The sequence below is a fragment of the Prionailurus viverrinus genome, chromosome A3 (assembly GCF_022837055.1).
Source record: "Prionailurus viverrinus isolate Anna chromosome A3, UM_Priviv_1.0, whole genome shotgun sequence".
Lineage (NCBI taxonomy): Eukaryota > Metazoa > Chordata > Mammalia > Carnivora > Felidae > Prionailurus > Prionailurus viverrinus.
In genome coordinates, this window is record NC_062563.1 from 36,220,945 (window position 1) to 36,241,579 (window position 20,635).

Below are 20,635 nucleotides of genomic sequence, written 5' to 3' on the forward strand. Positions count from 1 at the left end.
TAATAATTAAGGAGAGTTGTCCAACTTGGTTTATAAAGTCCCTTTATTCTTCTTTGGGCACAGTTGAATATAGTGAATCTTCAATAAACTTTTTTTTTAATGTTTATTTTATTTTTGAGAGAGAGAGACAGAGCATAAGTGGTGGAGGGCAGAGAGAGAGGGAGACACCGAACCTGAAGCAGGCTCTAGGTTCTGAGCTGTTAGCACAGAGCCTGACGCGGAGCTCGAAGTCACAAACCGTGAGATCATGACCTGAGCCGAAGTCAGACACTTAACCGACTGAGCCACCCACGCGCCCCTCTTCAGTAAACTTTTGCTGAATTTTAAAGTGTATCTCCACCAGAGAGCAGGCAGGTTCTGCAGGAGGAGAGAGAGAATACCCCAAAGAGGCCTTGTTCAAATGGATTAGCAGCGCAAGAAGACACCAAGTTGTAGGGTGCAGCTCTGTGATAATTCAGCCGATAGATGTTGATGTATATGGGTTTGCTGGTTTGTCTTATTAATTAAAAAATAAGCCATGAAGAGAAATAGGTGTTAGCTCAGGGCATACTCCCCTTACATCTTTCCCAAAATGTTCCTTCCTGATGGCACTCGAACTAATGGCCAGTGTCCCCAGCATAATAGCTCTCCGTGTCACTGTTGACCTTGCCTATTAAAAACAGACATCTCATATTTCCATGCTCACCTCTTTTCCTGGGTCCTAACCATGTTTGAATCCAGACTCTGCATCGAGAGAACAGTGTTACCCTAATGCATGAAAATAAATAAGCCCCTTGACAGGGAAGAAAGGGTTGTCTCTGTATTTTATTTGCCCCATGTCTAATGTGAGTCTCAAATAGACTTGCAGCATTGGAAAATGAAGGGCTTTGCAAATTATACTTGACATCAAGTTATAGCTTCAGCCTGCCTACTTTGTACCACATACCGTGACAGCCACGGCCTCTCAGGTGTTTCTGTCTCTAGTGCAGTCCAGTGCTGCCCCTGGGGCTGGAGAACCTTGGCTGGCAGCTGGGCATGGAAATTAGGAATCTTTGTGAGAGCTGTGCAGGCTTCCCAGAACCTTATGATGAATGACATGGATTAAATCCATAGTTTATAGTCCTAAAACCCTATACAAATTGTCAGTCAAAAGCGAATTCGTGTTCTTTTTTAAATGAAAAAATGACACAGGAAGCTCCATGAGGAGGGACTTTTTCAGACAAATATAGACAGAAGAAAACGTCCTACACTGCGTCTGTCTACAGGAAATGTACAGTGCCCTGCGGGTATGGGAGATGGATAAGGAATGCTTTAAGGATTTTGTTTGACTTGATTTAGCCCAGGGATCAGTAATTGCTTTCTGTATAGGACCAGAGGGTAAATATTTTTGGCATTGAGGGCCGTGGTGTCTCTTGCAACCACACAACTCTGCCGTTGTGGCCTGAAAGGACCATTGATGATAAGGAAGCCAGTGGGCGAGGAGTGTGACAGTAATACTTTATTTACACACCCTGAAACTTGAATTTCATATATTTTTGCATGTGCAAAGTCTGCTTCTTCTTTGAGTCTATTTAACCATTTAAAATATAAAACCATCCTTTGCATCGAGCCAACACAAAAATGGGCATTGAACTGGATTTGGCTGTAATTCCCTGAAGCCCCTGGCTGAGCCTGTTTTCCCCGTCTGGGTAATTGTGGAGCCGCCTCGCTTCCCATGCAGCTGGTGGCTCTTACTAACATTCCAGGAGACGGTTCTGTATATCAGAGCTCAGCAAAAGTGCTGTCTGGGCCTATGGCAGCACCATTGCCTGAGGCTTATTGGAAATGCAGAACCTGGGACTCCCATCTCAGATCAACTGACTCAGAATCTCTGAGAGTGGGACCTAGCACTCTGTTTTAACAAGGTTTCCGGTGATTCTGATGCTCATTGCAGTTTTAGAAGCACTGCCCTAGACCACACCTGGAAAACTGCTGATTTAGGGACATTAAATGCCACCTGGAGAGTATCAGAACAGCTCATTCTGTCTTTCACTCAACAAATCAATTAACATGAATTGAACACCTACTAGGGGCCAGACCCTTTACCAAACACTGGTGATTTGAGATAATTAATAGGATACTGTTAGACCCTTAATAGCATGGGAGATTATCTTACATCAGAGCCCCAGGGAACAGTTTTGAGTGGCTCTGCTTCTAATTTCTTCACTTAACTAAGCTGGCTTTGCTGGCTGGGACCACACTACTAGCTCCAGCAACACACAGGAGGGAGGTCCAATGTGCTAACATGATGAAATGTTCCATGCCGCCTAGATAATAAATGCCATTTCACTGTTAACATCCTTTCAGCTGGTGAAATTGCTGTTCATCAGTGTCTGTATGCCTCTTCAGGTGCTATCTCCTAGAAGGTTAATATGCTTGGGTTTGTGGTTTGTGGGGAGAATTTATCAAACACTAGCATTAAATACCCCAACAGAGGGTTTGGAGGTGTTCTTCATGCCTACTCTCCCTCTCTTCTTATTAGGAGAGTGGACATTGCTCTTTCAGCTTGGAAATGCTGTGCATTTGAGATCTGTCAGATTCATTAGCCCTTCTCCCAAATCACAGGCATCCCCCACATGTTAGGGCAGGACTAAGGTGTGGGAGTTCCTGGGGAGACCGTAGAAGTGACAAAAACAAAGGTATCCACCACATGGCTTCTCTGCCTTCACCCCAACTGTCCGTCAGCCAGGTCCTTATCAGCTGCCGTCAGCTTGGTGCCAGGGGACCCTACAGCTGTTTTTCAGGTGTTGAGAATAGCAACTTGAGAGGAGATTGCCAAGGAAACCCACGAGACATGAGTGCGTGTGTGTATGAGAGAGACAGAGACAGGGTGCCTAAGAGAGCATCACGAGCAAATAAACCTGGAAGAGAGAACTAGCAATAGTACTACACGTCCGAAAGCACGGGACCAGCCTTCTAATAAACTAACCTATTAGGAGGAAAAGTCAGTTGCTGGCTTGGACTGAAGCAAGATGTTTCCCCAAGGAGCCCAACAGCAAAATACAAAGATGGAGAGCTGGGCCCATGTGACAATCCTGAGAGGTGCTGCTTTGAGACTGGAGGCTCCGGCACTTTGCTGGTTTCCCTGGTTTCAGTGTCTGCAGGTGCTTGGCGCCCCAGCAACATGCCTCCTGCCCAGCTGTTTTAAAGGAAAGCTAATTAACACACATTAGAATTGTTCCACTCTTAGCAAAGGGTATAGGCTTAACCTGAATGAGTGAGGCTTTCTGAATATTAAGCCCCCACATCCTTACAAACAATGTTGATCAAAACTTTCTATAATATATTCCTCTCAAAAAGCCTATGAAACTGGTATCATGTGCCCTGTTGAAAAAACTGAGGCTCAGAGACAGTGATAGATTTGCCCAGAGTCACCCAGCAACCGAGTATCAGAGCCAACAGTTTATCTAAGCTCTTGGCTACTACACTAGGCTACGGCCCGCAGTCTACTCAACATTTCCACTGATGCACCATTTTACTCTAGAGGGTAGATCCCCGTCACTCAGAAGAACATGGAATCTTGTTTCTGCTTGTTTCAAGGTTCAGAAGTGGTTTAGTGTAAATTCCTTTCCAGTTTGTGTTTGCTAGATCCGTAATTTCTAAAGTGGAGACCCATGTTTAAGTAAAACACAAAGCATTTAAAGCTCTATATCATATCATGAGTACATATTCTGGTGACCAGAATTGGTGTTCAAAAATTAACAGGCTCGGGGCACCTGAGTGGCTCAGTCACTTAAGCCTCCGACTCTTGATTTTGGCTCAGGTCATGATCTCACAGTTCATGGGATCGAGACTCATGTTGGGCTTGCTGCTTGGGATTCTCTCTCCCTCTCTCTCTGCCCTTCCCCTGCTTGCACTTTCTCTCCCTCTCTCAAAATAAATAAACATTAAAAAAAAAGTTAGCAGGGGGCCCCTGGGTGGCTCAGTCGGTTGAGCGTCCGACTTCGGCTCAGGTCATGATCTCACAGTTCGTGGGTTCGAGCCCCGCATCAGGCTCTGTGCTGACCGCTTGCTCAGAGCCTGGAGCCTGCTTCAGATTCTGTGTCTCCTTCTCTCTCTGCCCCTGCCCCGCTCACGGTTTGTTTCACTCTGTTTCTCAAAAATAAATAAATGTAAAAAAAAATTTTTTTAATTAAAAAAAAAAAATTAGCAGTCTTATGGTATGATACTCTGTTGAAATTTCAAATGGCTGCCCATAGAATCAACCTAACATAAGCTTACTACCTTTTTTTAAAATGCTGGTAAGTAAAATGTAGCCCTGAAGCTTCTTTCCTTATGTTTTACTGTGATTCCACACTTGATGCTTTACCCAAGAACCACTGGCTACAAAAGAACAGTGAAATCTATTATTTACAAAGAAGATTCACTTTAAGACTCCTCCTATCAGGAATCTTGAATAGTCTGAGTTACTTCACAAAAGTAATACATGTGGCAGAGTCTAATAATATGTACTAAATTAAGATCCCAGAGGAATCCACTTTAGCTGTTGAGAAAACAGTATAGCAGTGAGCCTAGGAGATGGGGTCATTGAGGGCCTGCCTCTGTGAACCTGATTATGTTGATGAAGAGTTTTTGTTCTACTTTTGCAAAAAAAAAAAAAATGCTTCTCATACAAATAATAATAACAATAATAATTACTATAATACTTAAACATTGCTTCACAGCCCTAAATCTAAATTCCTTTCCCATCTTCAGTTTTTAAATTTTTTTTTTTTTCAACGTTTATTTATTTTTGGGACAGAGAGAGACAGAGCATGAACGGGGGAGGGGCAGAGAGAGAGGGAGACACAGAATCGGAAACAGGCTCCAGGCTCTGAGCCATCAGCCCAGAGCCCGATGCGGGGCTCGAACTCACGGACCGCGAGATTGTGACCTGGCTGAAGTCGGACGCTTAACCGACTGCGCCACCCAGGCGCCCCTCCCATCTTCAGTTTTTAATAGAAGAAAAAAACCCAGATGTGTTTTTCAGTTAGGAAATCATGCTCCTATGCAATATTTTTATTCCATTTAAAGTCTCTTTAGGCCTTCATTAGTTAGTGTAACATCAGCTGCTATAACAAAACAAAATCCTTACATTTTTAATAGTGTAGCACAATCGAAGTACACTGTCATTTCATATGAAGGTTCAGGTCTTGGTGGTTAACTGTCAGCTTTCCTCCATGCAGGGATTCTACGGGTCCAAATTCTTGCCGTCTCATAGCCTGGCCATCCTCTAGGGTCCTGTTTTTTCTTTTCTTTTTTTTCTTTTCTTTTCTTTCTTTCTTTCTTTCTTTCTTTCTTGGCAGAGAGGGAAAGAGAGGGCATAGGAGGAATGCCTGGTTTTTTTTTTAAGTTTATTTATTTATTTTTGAAACAGAAAAAGAGAGCAAGCAGGGGGAGGACAGAGAGAGGGAGACAGAGAATCCCAAGCAGGCTCGCCCTGTCAGTGCTGAGCCCAATGAGGGCTCAAACTCACAAACTGTGAAATCACGACCTGAGCCAAAACCAAGAGTTGGATGCTTAACCAACTTAGCCACTGAGGCACCCCAGGAATGCCTGTTTCTGAATTGCCTTAGCCTGGCAGGGATGCACATCATTTCCACTGTAACTCATAAACCACCTCTAGCCACATGGCACCACCTCCTTGCAATAGGAACTGGAAATGTAATTCCCAACTGGGCAGCCATTTCCCTAAAACAACACTCTACAATGGAAGAGGGAGGAAAAATTCCAGTGCACACTTAGCCATCTCAGCCACAAAACAAGAGCCCATGCCTTCTATAATTTCACTACTCACAGAGAAGGTTTTATCATATCAAATATTTATCCTCTTGAACCCTTCCTTAGGCTCTTTATCCCATTACCTCTGATGGCCTTTGCTGGGGACATGACTTCCTCAGGGAAACCTGCTATGACCCATGGGCACCCATGGTATATCCCCAAATATAATCAGTTTCACACTAAGTAATTTAATTTCCTTATTTTACTCCCATCTTTCTAATTAGGCTGTTGCTCTGTGATAGCAATGAATTTACCTGTCTTGTTCATCAATATCTTTAGTGCCTAACACTGCCCTGGCATATTATAGGTACTCAGTAAGTATTTGAAAAAGAAGAAAAGACAGGATAAAGATAGAAGGGAAAAAGGAAGAGGGAGAGGGTGCTGGTTGGCTCTGGAGGGAGCTCAGTGTGGCTACCTGTAATTTGCATCATGTGGGATTTCAAGAGTGTAACCATAAAATGGGCTGGTCACATTTCAGGGATAAGGATCCAACCCTTTTTGGAAAAAAATAGTTCTGCATAGTCAATAAGCCTTCTTGGCAAACTCTGATAACAACTGCAAGAGACTAAAGATTTTCTGCCTGTAGCTCCTTGCTGGAGGAGGAAAAAATTATCTGTCATTCAGGATTCCTTTAGCTGGCCTAAGAATTAAATGGATTTGAGACCAATTAACAGGAGAAAATAAAATTTAATTATGTATGTATGGGGAATCCATATAGACATGAGTTCCAAAGACAGTCAGTCAAAATGAGGTATATATGTCACCCTGAACTAAGGAGAAGGGCGTAGGGATCTGGGACTTGAAAGGGAGAAATTTGCAGGAAGATTAAAAAAAAAAAAAAAAAAAAAAAGAGTAAATGTTTGCTGGGCCATACAGAAACAAATGGCATAGGGAGGAATTTTAACAATCAGACTTCGATAAATCCTTCTTGGTCTACCACCCCTAGTTCTTGTTATACTGTAGTTATCTACAGTGATAACTCCTTTCCAGGAGGAGGTCCTCTATCTAAATTCTTGTAGGCAGTTAGGGAGAGAGTCAAATTTCTTCCTGAGTCTTTTGGGCCCTGATTGTTTTCAGCTGGAAATAATCTGTATGCCAAAGTAACACATCTTCAGGTAGCCTCCCCTTAGCCCTATATTCTTTTTTTTTTTAATTTTTTTTCAACGTTTATTTATTTTTGGGACAGAGAGAGACAGAGCATGAACGGGGGAGGGGCAGAGAGAGAGGGAGACACAGAATCGGAAACAGACTCCAGGCTCTGAGCCATCAGCCCAGAGCCTGACGAAACAGACTCCAGGCTCTGAGCCATCAGCCCAGAGCCTGACGAAACAGACTCCAGGCTCTGAGCCATCAGCCCAGAGCCTGACGCGGGGCTCGAACTCGCGGACCGCGAGATCGTGACCTGGCTGAAGTCGGACGCTTAACCGACTGCGCCACCCAGGTGCCCCCCCTTAGCCCTATATTCTAAATGCTTCTAAATGCAATGGAATACTACTCAACATCAAAAAGTAGCAAACTGTTAATACATGCTACAACATAATCTCAAAATAATTATGCTAAGTGAAAGAAATGAGGGAAAAAATGACATATACAGTATCATTCGTTTATATAAAATTCTAGGAATTGCAAACTGATTTATAGTAACAGAAAGCAAATAAGCAGTGTCTCAGCCCTGGGGTAAGGTGAGATTGAATGTGTAGGTAGGATTACAAAGAGCATGACCAAATTTTGGGGGGTGATGGATATATTTTCTTAATTGTGGTCATGGTTTCCTGGGTGTATACATATGTCAAAACTTTTCAAATTATATACTTCAAATATGTGGGGTTTATTATATGTCAGTTATACCTCAATAAAGCTCTTAAAAATAAAATAAAAATAAAAAATAAATATGAGGTTAAAAGCGTACTAACCCAGAACAGCATCCCTCCATATTGTCATTCCAAAATCTTGGGTGATTTGTGTCTTAAGAATGCTTCATAGTTATCTGATATCTTCATAGGTATCTGTCTACATTGTAAAGTTGGCAAGTATACATTCATAATGCACCCTTTGGAGAAACAGCAAAATTCTGTTGATCCTGGTCTGAGTATGGCTTCCACCTTTCAGAAGATGACTCAGTTATGGAGAAAGAGTGTGGGCTATTGAGATCTTCTCCTATTTGCACATACTACATGCGCTCATATAAACCCTAACATGTTCAAATCTGTTTCTTTCAGGTTTTGTGTCCAAACCCATCACTGACCCCCCAGCCCAAGCACCCAGCCACCTCCCCCCACCACCACTACCATGGCTGAAGACGCAGACATGCGCAATGAACTGGAGGAGATGCAGCGAAGGGCTGACCAGCTGGCTGATGAGGTGAGGGATGGGACACAGGAAAGGAACAAAAGGTGGGGAACTGAGTAGTTTGACTTATTCAGGTTCAGGTGGAAAAGGTCTTCCAACATTTCAATTTAAAAAACAGTGGGGTATGACTTTGATATTCAATATACCTGATACCTCTGCAGACAGGAATGGTTTGATAAACCTATGTACAAGTAATGACTTACCCTAAACTCCCAATTTCTAGAAATCTAGAGAAGTCAAGATCTTCTAAAAAAAGCAATGTCTTCGGATATCTTATAGCCTACAGTGTGCTAGACCTGGCCTAATTCTGAGAGGTGATTATTACATTTTCCAGAATTTTGCAAACTGGTACTAAAATTGAATTATATAAACTGACAATTAAATAGATTATATTAAAACCAAAATTAATAAATACTCAAAACTCATCACATCCTAATTATTTTACTGTATTTTACTTCTATCTATGATTTCAAAGTTCTTGACTAGTGTTGTATCTATAGTGTAGGAATACCATGTAATGGTACGTTACTGTACATCTTCCCAAGTTCACCTTCAGTGACCCATGATATAGTTAAAAATCAGACAGATTAAGAGTATTTATATCCCAGGAATCTGCAGGCACTACAAGTCAGGGCTGACTTACTGTTTTATTGTTTGTCTAGACTTATGAAAGTAGAGAAAATATATTAGTAACCTTAAAAGTCTGCCTGTCTCTAGCCATTATTCTTCAATTAACACAAAAAAATGGAGGAAATCTTCCAGTATTCAAAAATTGTTGTTCTCGTCAGTAGTCACCTGCATCATTGACAAACTAGTGAAGTTCCAACATGTCCTCATTGTTTCACATTCCTTTTATTCATTAATGTAAATGAAAATATCAACCACATTCCTGTTAGAACTACACTTGTTCTTTGCACGCTTAGCATTGGACACAAGAGTTCTGCAAACCTTAACAGAAACTTTCTGGGAGAATCAATTGGCTATATGGAATTATTTGTAAACTTAATGCTTTCCATCCCTTATATCAGAAAAATAGTAAATTTAAATACATATATACATATTCATATATGTTTTCCAGAGAGCTGTTTGTTTAGCATTTACTAGCATACCACAGCTTACAGCTATTTATTTCAAAAAGCAGCCTCCTGACAGCTCTTCCAGGAAAGTTAACATTCTTCACATTTCTGCAGAATCTTGTCCAAAATAAGTTTGTCACTTAAAAGCAAAGCCTTGAGAAATCACCCTGGTTGCTGGAGTCTAGTTGTTAGTTTCAAAAGAACTGAGACAAAAGCGACAACGCTGTGCCCGAGGGACCAGTGCTGACTTCAGATTTTCCGTCTCACTTTGTCTTATCTAAGGATGAAGATAATTATTATAGCTGTCTCCTATAGGCTAGTTATTTCAAACATGCTTGATTTTTTTTCACCCTAAGGCGACAGCTTAATTTGTATTGATAAGAACTTCCAATTGTGTTTCTAGGAGCTTTATGAGAAACTTGATGTTAGATTCATCTCAATTCATGAAAAATTATGTTTGTGTTTAAAATTCAATATTCCTGGTCCAGGGAGGCCAAATTAGTCGTCTGAGTATTTGAGATAATTTTTCATGCATCCTGCACATGCAAAATTATCTTTTCCAGATTACTTTGTCTTTGATATCAAGATCAGCTTCATATGGTTTTGATTTTAGAAGATCAGCTTTAATGTAATTGCTTTAGGGAATCTTATTATGTAGAAAGACTGATAGGAAAGAGATTGAAAATGTGTTTCAGTTATAAACTTAAAAGAATATGTGATAGTAACCCTTTGTGTTTCTCAAGTAAAGAGAATAGTTCTGGTTTTCCAAGACCTCTGGATACTGCACTGATAATATTTATGCATTTTTTTTTAAATCTCAGTCACTGGAAAGCACCCGTCGTATGCTGCAACTGGTTGAAGAGGTAAGGAGTGGCCGAATTTCAAGATAATGAATTCCTTTTGCTGGCATATTCTTTTCCTAGACCCTACTGCCTTTTCCTAGGCCATGATCCCATTGATTCCAGAGCTAATGAAGTCTACCAGGAAGCCACGTTAATGAGGGAGATGTCAGGCAGCCATTAAACTATCCCCTCTTCCTCCCAGCCCTGGCTACCTTTATAGTCTGGGAAGTAGAGATGGATGGTATTTCCAAGTAAATGCTCCCAAGAAATCTTCATATAAGATTGAATCACTTTAAGCAAATATAAGGAATTATCTACATAAAAACTTCCCTTGTAATGACTTTGATGCCTCTAGGTCACATCTCATCTTGACATTCTGTTTTGACTTAACCACATATATATATGACTTTTAAAAATATATATCCCAATAGATACAACATTTTCAGAAATTGTAATATTGAGAGTCAGGCACTGAAATTCATGAAATAATAGGAAAATTTTTTGATAAAAGGAATTTCAAGTCCACAACGCACATATAGAAGCTCTTTTATGTTCCTGACTCTGGATTAAACATCCATTTGCGAGGCATGGTTAATGAATCCCAAACTATTTTTAAATGGGTAAAATAGGACAGATAGCAATAATGGAATCAAAAGGGCACTTACAATAAACCTTGCTCTTTCCAATTTGGTAGAGCAGCAGTCAACCAGGAAGAATAAATGGATTAATTGAACTTGTCTATTGGGAGAGATGAAGTGGAAAAAGAATGGGATGGGCTATATTTATCTGAACTGAATAAAACAAGCCTAATAGTTTTTATTTAGTGAAATGCTGTTTTAGCTATGCTTTGAAACTCCTTATCAATTCATGTGTGGTTATCATTTTTCGAGATCTTCAGTGTTCTCAAGGAGAATGATTAAATGAGCCTATTTGCCTCATGCTACTGTAAATTGCTTATGCAATGACATGAAAGGAAAGAAAGATCAATTTTATAAGGCTAAAAGGAAGTTCAGCTGCCTCTCACACTACAGAAGCCAATGTCTTCCCTTATTTCTGCACTTTCAGCTTCTTACCCAGAAATGAAATACTGGCTACATGTGAATTGCCACAGGAGGAGTGGGGAGAAGGTAGTGCCGTGGGCGCCCCAGGACACTGAGGAAAGGGTGAGAGGTACACGTAATGAAATCGGTTATCATGAGAAATGAGAATTTGAGCCTGTAATGTAGCATAAATTGGCCCCTATAGGAAGGCAGGCCAACAAAGGATCCCTCGGCATCACATGAAGCAGCTTTCCATCTCTAAAGGAAGAGAAATATTGTCTTTGCTCTACCCTGGGAACACAACTCATGCAGAAATACTTGAGGACCAAGAAGGAGGCAGATATTCTAAATCTAAGAGTGCTGGTGAGGCTTTCTAGAGTTAGCTTATTGTCCCTCAACCCATCATGAGAAGAAATGAATCACATTTTTGTGACATTCCCATGTGAGTTCTCATGTTGAAATGAAGCGAACCCACATGTCAGCTGACATTATTATGTTCTATGTCTTTATGACCTTCAACCATAGCCTCCAGGCTCGTTTTTCATTTTTGTTTACGTGTATGCATGTGTCAAGTAAATTTGTAAAGTACCAGAACTGTTACCAATTTGCCCACGTATGCAAGTTGAAACACTGCTTAGAATGTGGGAAAATGGTGGAGCAAATGCATTAAAATGCATCACTTTGAACTGGCCCCTCACCCATTGGAGTCTTTGGGCCAACCAATATTTTTTTGCCTCTTCTTAACTTGCAAGTAGTGTCAGTCAGTCTTGAGAAAGAAGTGTCTGCTCTCATTTATTCTAACAGAGGGAGAGTCTCAAAAGCTCTACGGATTAAAGTAGGATACTTAAATCATACATTTTTGTTTCTCTTAAGGTATTTCTTGATCAAGCATGAAGTTGCATCTTATAGCACCAGGGGTGAAACAGACAGAAGCTAGTCCCACCTCTATAAATGAGAGGAGGCTATTAGACTTTCTATCCTTGGGAAATTACGAGCAAGGCATTATTAGAGTAGACTGATTGCTCTTACTTCCTCCTGGGTTATTTTATATTGATGGTCAAACACCCCTTATGTCTAGGGCAGTGGCTATTCAGATGATAGTCTGCTTTTCAATCAAAAAAGAAATTTTCTTTAAAGAGAATCAGCATTAAATATTCATCAAGGGCAGAAATCATTTGGCAAATACGAGCACTGAAATACCAGGATCTTCCCCATGATCCCAAAGTGCATCAGTGCTATGTAATTTGAATTGAGCTGAATTCTTATTGAAATTTAGTCTCAAAGACAGGAAAGGTCACTAAATTTGTAAAGTCTCCCTAAGGCAGACAACCCCACTTTCAGTTCAGTATATGACTTTGTGCCATCCCTCATAGACTTGAGGGTGTAACAGAGTGGCAGGTGTAGAATCTTACTTTTTAATAGAAGCCATTATTGGCATTTCAAGGATAGTGTAAAGTTACACATAAGTCAATTGGGAAAGTTCAGAAAAGCTAGATACCATATACAGGTAAAAAGATTGGAAATCATATAACACTTGGTTCCCAGCCTAGAGTTGCAAACTGGCTCTTCTGATGGCTGTTCTTCAACAAACATGTATGGAATTCCTAACTTTGGAGGTCTGAGGGAAGATATAAATTTGTATCATGCAGGAAACCAGGTATGAAAATAACTCTCCAAATTCAAGGCCTTACCTGCCTTTGGAGCACATAAGAGGGAACAATTAATTCTGGTAATAAAGTCATGAATGTCTCTACAGTATTTGGTTCTGGGCGAAAAGGCTAACTCTGCTGACAATAAATGCTGGAAATGAAATCTACACATGAATGCCTTGAGCTATGAAAACTAGCCCCAGGAAAGCCCCACTGCTTTAGGGCAGGCCAATTCAGAGGCACCACACAGAGCTTTCCTGGAGTGATAGTTACTGAGGCTCTGTGTGGTGTTTTTTGCATGGATGTTTTAAGCATCTTTTCTTTTCATCCCAATTTATCTTTCAAGACACTCTGGTAATGAGAAGGGAATAAGCATTCTAAAGCTATATCTTTGTTATGCCAGACTTTCTACTAAAACTGGAAAATTGAGGCAGGGCAGTTGTTTTCCTATAGGTAGATATGGGGTCTTTTGGAATTCTAGCAGTTAAGATAGTGCCTAGACAGTCCTGGTTTTAGTTCAGATATGTTGGGCTTTGGGGAAAGCATCTCAGAATGAGAAAAGAAAGACTTTAAAATGTTCTAGAAACATGGTCTTAGTTCATCTGTGAGAAAGGGAAAATAAAAATAGAGAAAGAAAAAGAAAGAAAAAAAATTCCTGACATCTTCAACTCCCTGGTTTTTAGGTAGACAATTTTCCCAGCACTCTCAAACAGAAACCAAGAATAGAGCTAAGACAAAAATGGAACCATCTTCTCTCTTTCCTAGCTATTAAAACACAATACTCCTTAAGAATAAGAGAAAAGTAATATTCTGCCTTTCCTGAAATATTATCCCCATCCCTGCCCTTCTCCCTTGCATTTCTAGTATCCCCAAAGAATAATCCAGTTATTTTGATAAAAACTGTCAGGAATACAGTGGAGTCAAATGTAAGTTCTAAAATTTATTGAGAACCTACTATGTGTAGGGTACTATACCTAGAGCCATCATCATCAAACATATATAATCTAACTTAACCCTTGTAGGTAGCCACCTTTTACTACTATTCTGATCTCCATCTTACCAAGGAGGAAATTGAAGTACACAGTGGTTAAGTAACTTGCTTGAGATACCCAGCTACAAATGGTACACATGAAATTAAAACCCAGGTCTAGTGAATCCCAGATCCCAGACTGTGAATTCTTACACACAGCACTCCCTTTCCACCAGCAAACCCTACCATATTTACTTTTTCCTTTGAGAAGTCTGCAAAAAGCAAAAGGATCTGAAAAAACAAACACAGCAGCCCATTCTAAACTGATTGAGATTCTATACAAATTAAATCCTTTATCTTAATTGCTTTTTGTAAATACAGCCTCCCATAGAGTGAACTTTTAGAAGCCTTTACTTTCTGAGCTCATTTTAATCTTTATAAGTACTCTGGGCAGTAAGGGAGCTGTTTCTTTCCCTGTCTGACACCTAGGGAAGCTGAGACACAGAACAAGTGACTCTTAGAATAGAACTACAAAGATAAGTCTAACATTTGAAATTATCGACTCCCAGATCCCAACTCTGTCCACCTAACCAAACTGTGTCTAACTCTGTGAAGCAGTTGAGAAGCCATACGCTTGGCCCTTACCTTAGTGCCTGGAACAGAGTGGAGGCTCAATAAATAATCAGTGAATGAATGAATGAATGAATGAATGAACAAATGAATAAACAAATGAGTGAATGAACACCAACCCAGTAACCACCCAGTCTTCTTTGGCATCTTTACCCTTATCTTAAACATGGGGAAACATGCTAAAAATCAAGTGACTCTTCCACAATCTCATGACTAGTTGCTGATTGAACTAAGAGCGCAGCCCAGTGTTCCTGACTCCCTGATTAGGTACCCGCAGCTTCTATTTACCCAAATGGGAGCAAGCTCTTGCTCCTTCATATTAGTTCTGTGAATCATTCCAGCACTGAAACATTTAGCAGCAAATTGAACAAATGTGAAGTTATACTTGCAGGCTTCCATAAAAAGTACAACAGAGAGTGTGAACAGATGAGACCTGGACTGTCCAAACTGAAGTCACTAGCTGCTTCTCATCCTGTGTCCCCAGTAGAATGGAACAGGGATTTCATGCATGGCCTTGAGTTGTGTCCTATAAAGAGAAAATGCTCTCTGAGGTGATTCTGTCCTCACCAGTACTTACCTTGTCACATCCATATGCTTGAATAAGGCCATCTGCTTTTTACAATTTCTTCTCTTAAGCAAAGGCTAAAATTTGCAGGAAAAAGGGCACAGAAATTGTTAAAGTACCAGCTAGTGTAGACAAACGTGTTTTGGGGTCTGGAATCTTGCTGTTCAGCGTGTGTCTGGGCACCAGCATTATCATTAGATGGTAGAGCTCATTCAGAATGCAAACTCTCAGGCTCTATCCCAGTCCCACTGAATAAGGATCTACATTAAAAAAAATTTTCTTAACATTTATTTATTATTGAGAGACAGAGCATGAGCATGGGAGGGGCAGAGAGAGGAGGAGACACAGAATCTGAAGCAGGCTCCAGGCTCTGAGCTGTCAGCACAGAGCCCGACACAGGGCTTGAACTCACGAACGCAAGATCATGACCTGAGCGGAAGTTGGATGCTTAACCGACTGAGCCACCCAGGCACCCTAAGGATCTACATTTAAACAAGCTGTTTCCTATGCAGGGGATACATATGCACTTGAAGGTTTGGGAGGTAGTGGTCGGGAAGCTTCTGATGGTAGTTGGTAATGATGATATTTTTCATTTGCCTAGATATCCTTTTATAGACGCATTTGCTGAGGGTATTTATTTTATATACACTTTTGTCATGCTAACTGTAGGCCAATCACCAGTCTAGCATGTGGGATGTACTATTTCACTTAATTCCCATGACAACTCAATGAGGTATTAACTATTATTACTATATTACAAATGAAGAAAATGAGGCACAGAGTAATTAAGACATGTACCCAAGGTCCCACAGCTAGGAAATGAAATCACCAGGATCTCAGGGCAGAGTCTGGCTCCAGAATCTGTGCTGTTGAGGACTCCTGAAGTCATCCTAAGCTCTACAGACTACACCCTAACCTCACAACTAAAGCCTATCAAAACATGTTCAAGAGTAACTTGGCTTTTCCTGTCTAGGAGAGTTATCTACACATTCTCTGAAATGGTGAGTTTATAAAATTCACAAAAAAACATTTTCAGTGTTCTATTTTTTAGAAGTCCTATTGGAACTGAGCTGTTAAAATACTATTAAAAAATAATAATAATAAAAATAATAAATTAGTAAATAAACTACCTCTATTGACCTCCACTAACTTGTCTTTCTTTCTTAGTTATTGGTTTAAAATGAATCCCTGGAAAATAAATGGGGCCATGAGAGATGTCTTACTTTTGAGCTTATTCTAGGGGCCACCATGAGCATTCCTCAAAAAACCAATTAATCCCAACTATTAGCAATGCCACTTTATACTTATTAACAATCACCCTATGAAACAAAGGTCTTTCCTTAACTAGTTTGAATTCCCAGGAATGATGGTTTTTAAGGTTGGGCCATGCAAATATCTGTGTTCCTTTTCCCTACCCACCAACTCCTACTCCCATCCCCCAAATGGTTCAGGTATTCAATTTGTTTAGATCATAAGGAGTGAAGTGAGGGGTGCCTTTTACAGACTTCTGCACAAAATAACTGCAGTAAAGCTTGTGGCTGAATTATTTTCTCATTCTCTTACTGTGCAGAATTTTAGATTTCAGAATAAAGAGCCCTTATTTCTCATACATCCATCCATTTTCTAAATCTCACAGAACTTTCCCCTGTAGAGAGAAAATGGGAGAGTGAGTTCTGTTTGGGCCCGTATTTCTCAACCTTTGTGAAGCAATGATCTCTTTTGATCAACCTAAAAATTTTGCCCCAAAGTTTCTTACTTTCCACTTGGTCATCCCTTCCCTATTCACTTGAGGGAAACTTCCTGATGTATCATGCCAGAGAAGATTTAGTCTAGATTTTGGAAGATTTGCTTTCCGTGGATGGTGTTATAGAAACTATAAGGCATTTTTGTTTTCCAAGTATTTCACAGTATAATACTAAGTTGTGTATTCCAGTTCCATGCCAAGCCCCATCCCCAGCCCTACCTCCATGGAGACTGAGCTACATCCCCTCTTCTATCCTAAGAATCACTGAGAGAGCAAGTCCATAGGTGACCCCTTCCTCTGATCCCTCCCCAGCCCTTAATACTCTTGCCCTATTTCCTCCCTCTCTTTCCTTTGGTCCTTCTTCATTTTCCATTTCTTGGGCTAATTGTCCCCTTACTGATTTCTGTTTCTCTTTTCTCTCTCTAACTGCTTTTCAACTTTGCTACCATTGTTGGAATGTAGAGTAAAGATGCTGGTATCAGGACTTTGGTTATGTTGGATGAACAAGGAGGTAAGTTGAGATTTCTTCAGTAAGAACAATTCCTCATCTGAATAAAGTGCATTTTCAAAAAATTATTTTTGCATACACAGGTGGTCCTTTTGACACGTGTTACACACATGTAGGAATATGAGGGTTCTAGAGTTTTCATCGTCTTGCTTTTCCCCCTTTCTTTGTTGAAAACACTGGTAAATGTATGGGAGTATTGAGGCCTTCATGACTGATTGAATGTTACTACTCTCCCTGTTATATATGTTGGAATAACAGAATTTTGAAGGCAAAACTCATGTGTTTGTATTTTCTTTTAATGGTAGTATTTTGGACAGTTTGAGAATTCTCTGATTCCCCCTTATCCCCAGTTTTCCCCATAAATTTAGTTTCTTGTAATAATCTCTAGATAGAATGAGAGAATAATATATCACATTGTCCATTTCTTCTGACCATCCTAATTCAGTGTCTGGCAGTTTTGATTTCCACGTCATCATGAGGATTCCTTAAATAATTAGAAGCTGTCTTTAACAGGATAGAAGCTGAAGGAGATTATTGGAAAATGGGAAATTGAACCACTTAAAATATTTAAATTGTTTTTTAAATTATTATGGAAGTGCTAGAAGCAATGAAAATCAGAGTATCAAGGAAAATCATCTCTGTACTCTAAAGTGGAAGCTAGAAGGGTAATATTTTTTTTTCTCAATACATCTAGTCATATGGCAATTTTTATTTAATGCTAGTCACAAGTTAGTTACCTGATTCTATTCTGAATTCTTATCATAACAAACAAATTTTTGAGAACTTTTTTCTTGTTATTTATATTTTTGAAAACATTAGAAAATTCTTAGGAATCATGAGAAAAATTTTTTTAATGTCAAAGATAAAAACGTAAAATGTATTCACGACATGGGACACCACAAGCCAACTTCTGAAATAAATGAACCTCAAAAGAGGTTCATACAGCCATACAGATAGCAGATAGCAGACTTAAGGCATTTCCGTAAAATACAGACAGACCTGCATATCATCAAAGAAAAGGGCAAAACCTACAAGCAAAATGGATTTAAGATATAAATAGTCAATTTGTAAATAGACGTATGAAGCCATGCCTGAACCAACAACAATAATGAGATGCCACTCTTTAGAACAGACTGATACAAATTTTTAAAATTGATAATAACCAATGCTGTGAGTGTTTTGATAACACAGAGATTCTCAATGTACAGATAGGCACTGTAAACTGATAAAAATTTTTGAAGAGTAATGTCATGATCCTTTAAATTATGAAGTGCACACATCTTTGACCAAAAAATTCTACTTCTAGAATTATATGCTGTAGATATACACTGACAGCTATAAGAAGAGAAATATACATGCCTAACCTATAATAGTGTAAAACTGGAAACGGCCTAAATGTCTATCAGTGGGGAGAGCAACCAAATTATGTTCTGGCCATAAAGAAATATTCTGCAATCATTACACTAAATGAGATAAATCTTTACCAACTTCTGAAGAGTTAGGGCTGGGACATGGAGGAACTAGTGGAAGGTATCATTTGGGATCCTCTGGGAAGCAAATGCTAAGAATCAGAAGTGTTTGAGATCTATTATGGACACCTGTGATGAGTCAAGAGATGAGGAGCAGGAGTAGACAGGGACAGCCAGTCAGATTGACACAGGTCTGACACTTGTAAGAGGAATGGAGGGGAGGAGGTTTGGGAAGGAAGAGTCTCAGACTGCAATACTGCTCTGAGAAAGTGTCAGCCAAGCTGACGGGGAGCCCAGTAGCTAAGATAACCTAATGATAGCCCCGTGATGGGCAGGAATACCTCATCTTTAGTGATTCCATTGTGCTCAGCTCTAGGCTAGAAGCGTCCCAGTGATGCTTGAAGCATGGTCTCCATGCAATTGCTTTGGCGGATCCCATAGGTGCATCAGCTAGAGATGTGAACTAACTACAAATTCCCTCTTGAAGAGAGTTCTGAGGGGCACATCTTCATGACTGTCATATAAAGGCTTTTGTTTCTATATTATGTATTTGTATTGAACTTTGTCAATAAATAGATACCAACCAATTTAAAAAAAAAACAAAAGAAAAAGCTTTTAAAAGCAATTTAACATCAAGCCCAACACTTCCCTGCAATTTTTGAAATACGAATTATCAAAAGGTGTATGTAAGTAAGGGAGTCTAGTGAAGTAGTTGTCTTTTGAAGGAATTACAGTAGCTGTGGCAATCTTCAGAACTCCCCAAATGAAGTTGTTATAATTGTGAGACTTGCTGGCTTGGTCTGTGTAACAATGTGCCAGATTTTGAAACTCAGGACATAGCAAATCATTTAAAAAAAAAATTAAACAGCAGGTGCCCATGTAGAAGAGCAGTACCTCATTTCCAGAGCTAAATTGATACATATATACCCAAATAATTAGGAGTTCCATCTTATTAACTGTTTTTGTTAGTAATTTGTATGTGAAGGGAGTAAAAAAGGGAGCATGATAATTGGAAGGAAGCTTTCAGAAAGGCTCAAGATGATGCTTTTTTCCCCCCAATATTGTAATGCATTGACATGAAGACTTGGAAAATAATACATACAAATGTGGAATCAAGAGAAAGTGGGGCGCCTGGATGGCTTAGTAGGTAGAGCGTGAGACTCTTGATCTCGGGGTTGTGAGTTCAAGACCCACATTAGGCATAGAGCCTACTTAACATTAAAAAATTAAATAAATTTAAAAAGAGAGAAAGTGAATAACATGCTTACTTGAGTTGCAGATTTCATTGCACTTTGATGAAGAAAATCTAGAAATAAAATTTGCCAAAATCTCCACACAAAAATATATGATTCATAAGCATAAATGATTCCCAGGAGCATCTATATATTATTCTCTGAGAAAGAAAGCAGAATAACAGATTTCCCCCCAAGATAGTTAATGTTCTCAGCTCAAACATTTCATTTGTGGCCACATCACAGTAAATGCTGAATTCTTTGGTTAAACATATTTTCTAGAATACTTTCGGTTTTACCAGATGCATGGTAATTACATTGGTACTGAGAAAAAAAAAAACATGCAACTGTAAAACCTCCAAAAGCAAGTGGCTTCTGCCTGGTCTTTAGTGGTACACACGTTCCATTTATACTATAAGGTGATTAGGACCTTTTAAAATGACAGATGAACATATCTTCACAACTATCTTCACTGCCATGGTAAATGCATTTTAATTCTGTGTATGCTGTGTTTAATTGTTTAGATCAGTAACTGCTTTAAAATGTCTCTCCAGTTATGCTCTACTAATTTTGTCTATGCCTCAACACCAAAAATGTTGATTGCTTCTACCCTGCAGCTGCACAGGAGTTTCAAGAAACAGACATCCTTCTAAAGAACCATTCCAGGTTGTCCAGCCAAAGGCTTGCACTCAGCAATTCTTTATGGGATTCTTGTTTTATACCCAGGTATCAGGAGACACCAAGGAGCACTGAGCATGACAGATGGCCCTGGAAATGCACTGA

General features: G+C 39.7%; 1 protein-coding gene across 2 annotated transcripts in view; it reads left to right on the plus strand.

The window, feature by feature from the left end:
* The first annotated feature begins 8,067 nt into the window (after positions 1-8,067).
* The window catches only part of SNAP25 (synaptosome associated protein 25), a 30,074-nt gene continuing 17,506 nt past the window's right edge, over positions 8,068-20,635 (plus strand). For both annotated transcript variants that reach the window (XM_047851163.1, XM_047851162.1), the window contains exons 1-3: positions 8,068-8,139; positions 10,025-10,066; positions 17,106-17,154. In XM_047851163.1, the coding sequence (XP_047707119.1) occupies positions 8,068-8,139; positions 10,025-10,066; positions 17,106-17,154 (163 nt within the window). The remainder of the gene's footprint in view (positions 8,140-10,024; positions 10,067-17,105; positions 17,155-20,635) is intronic.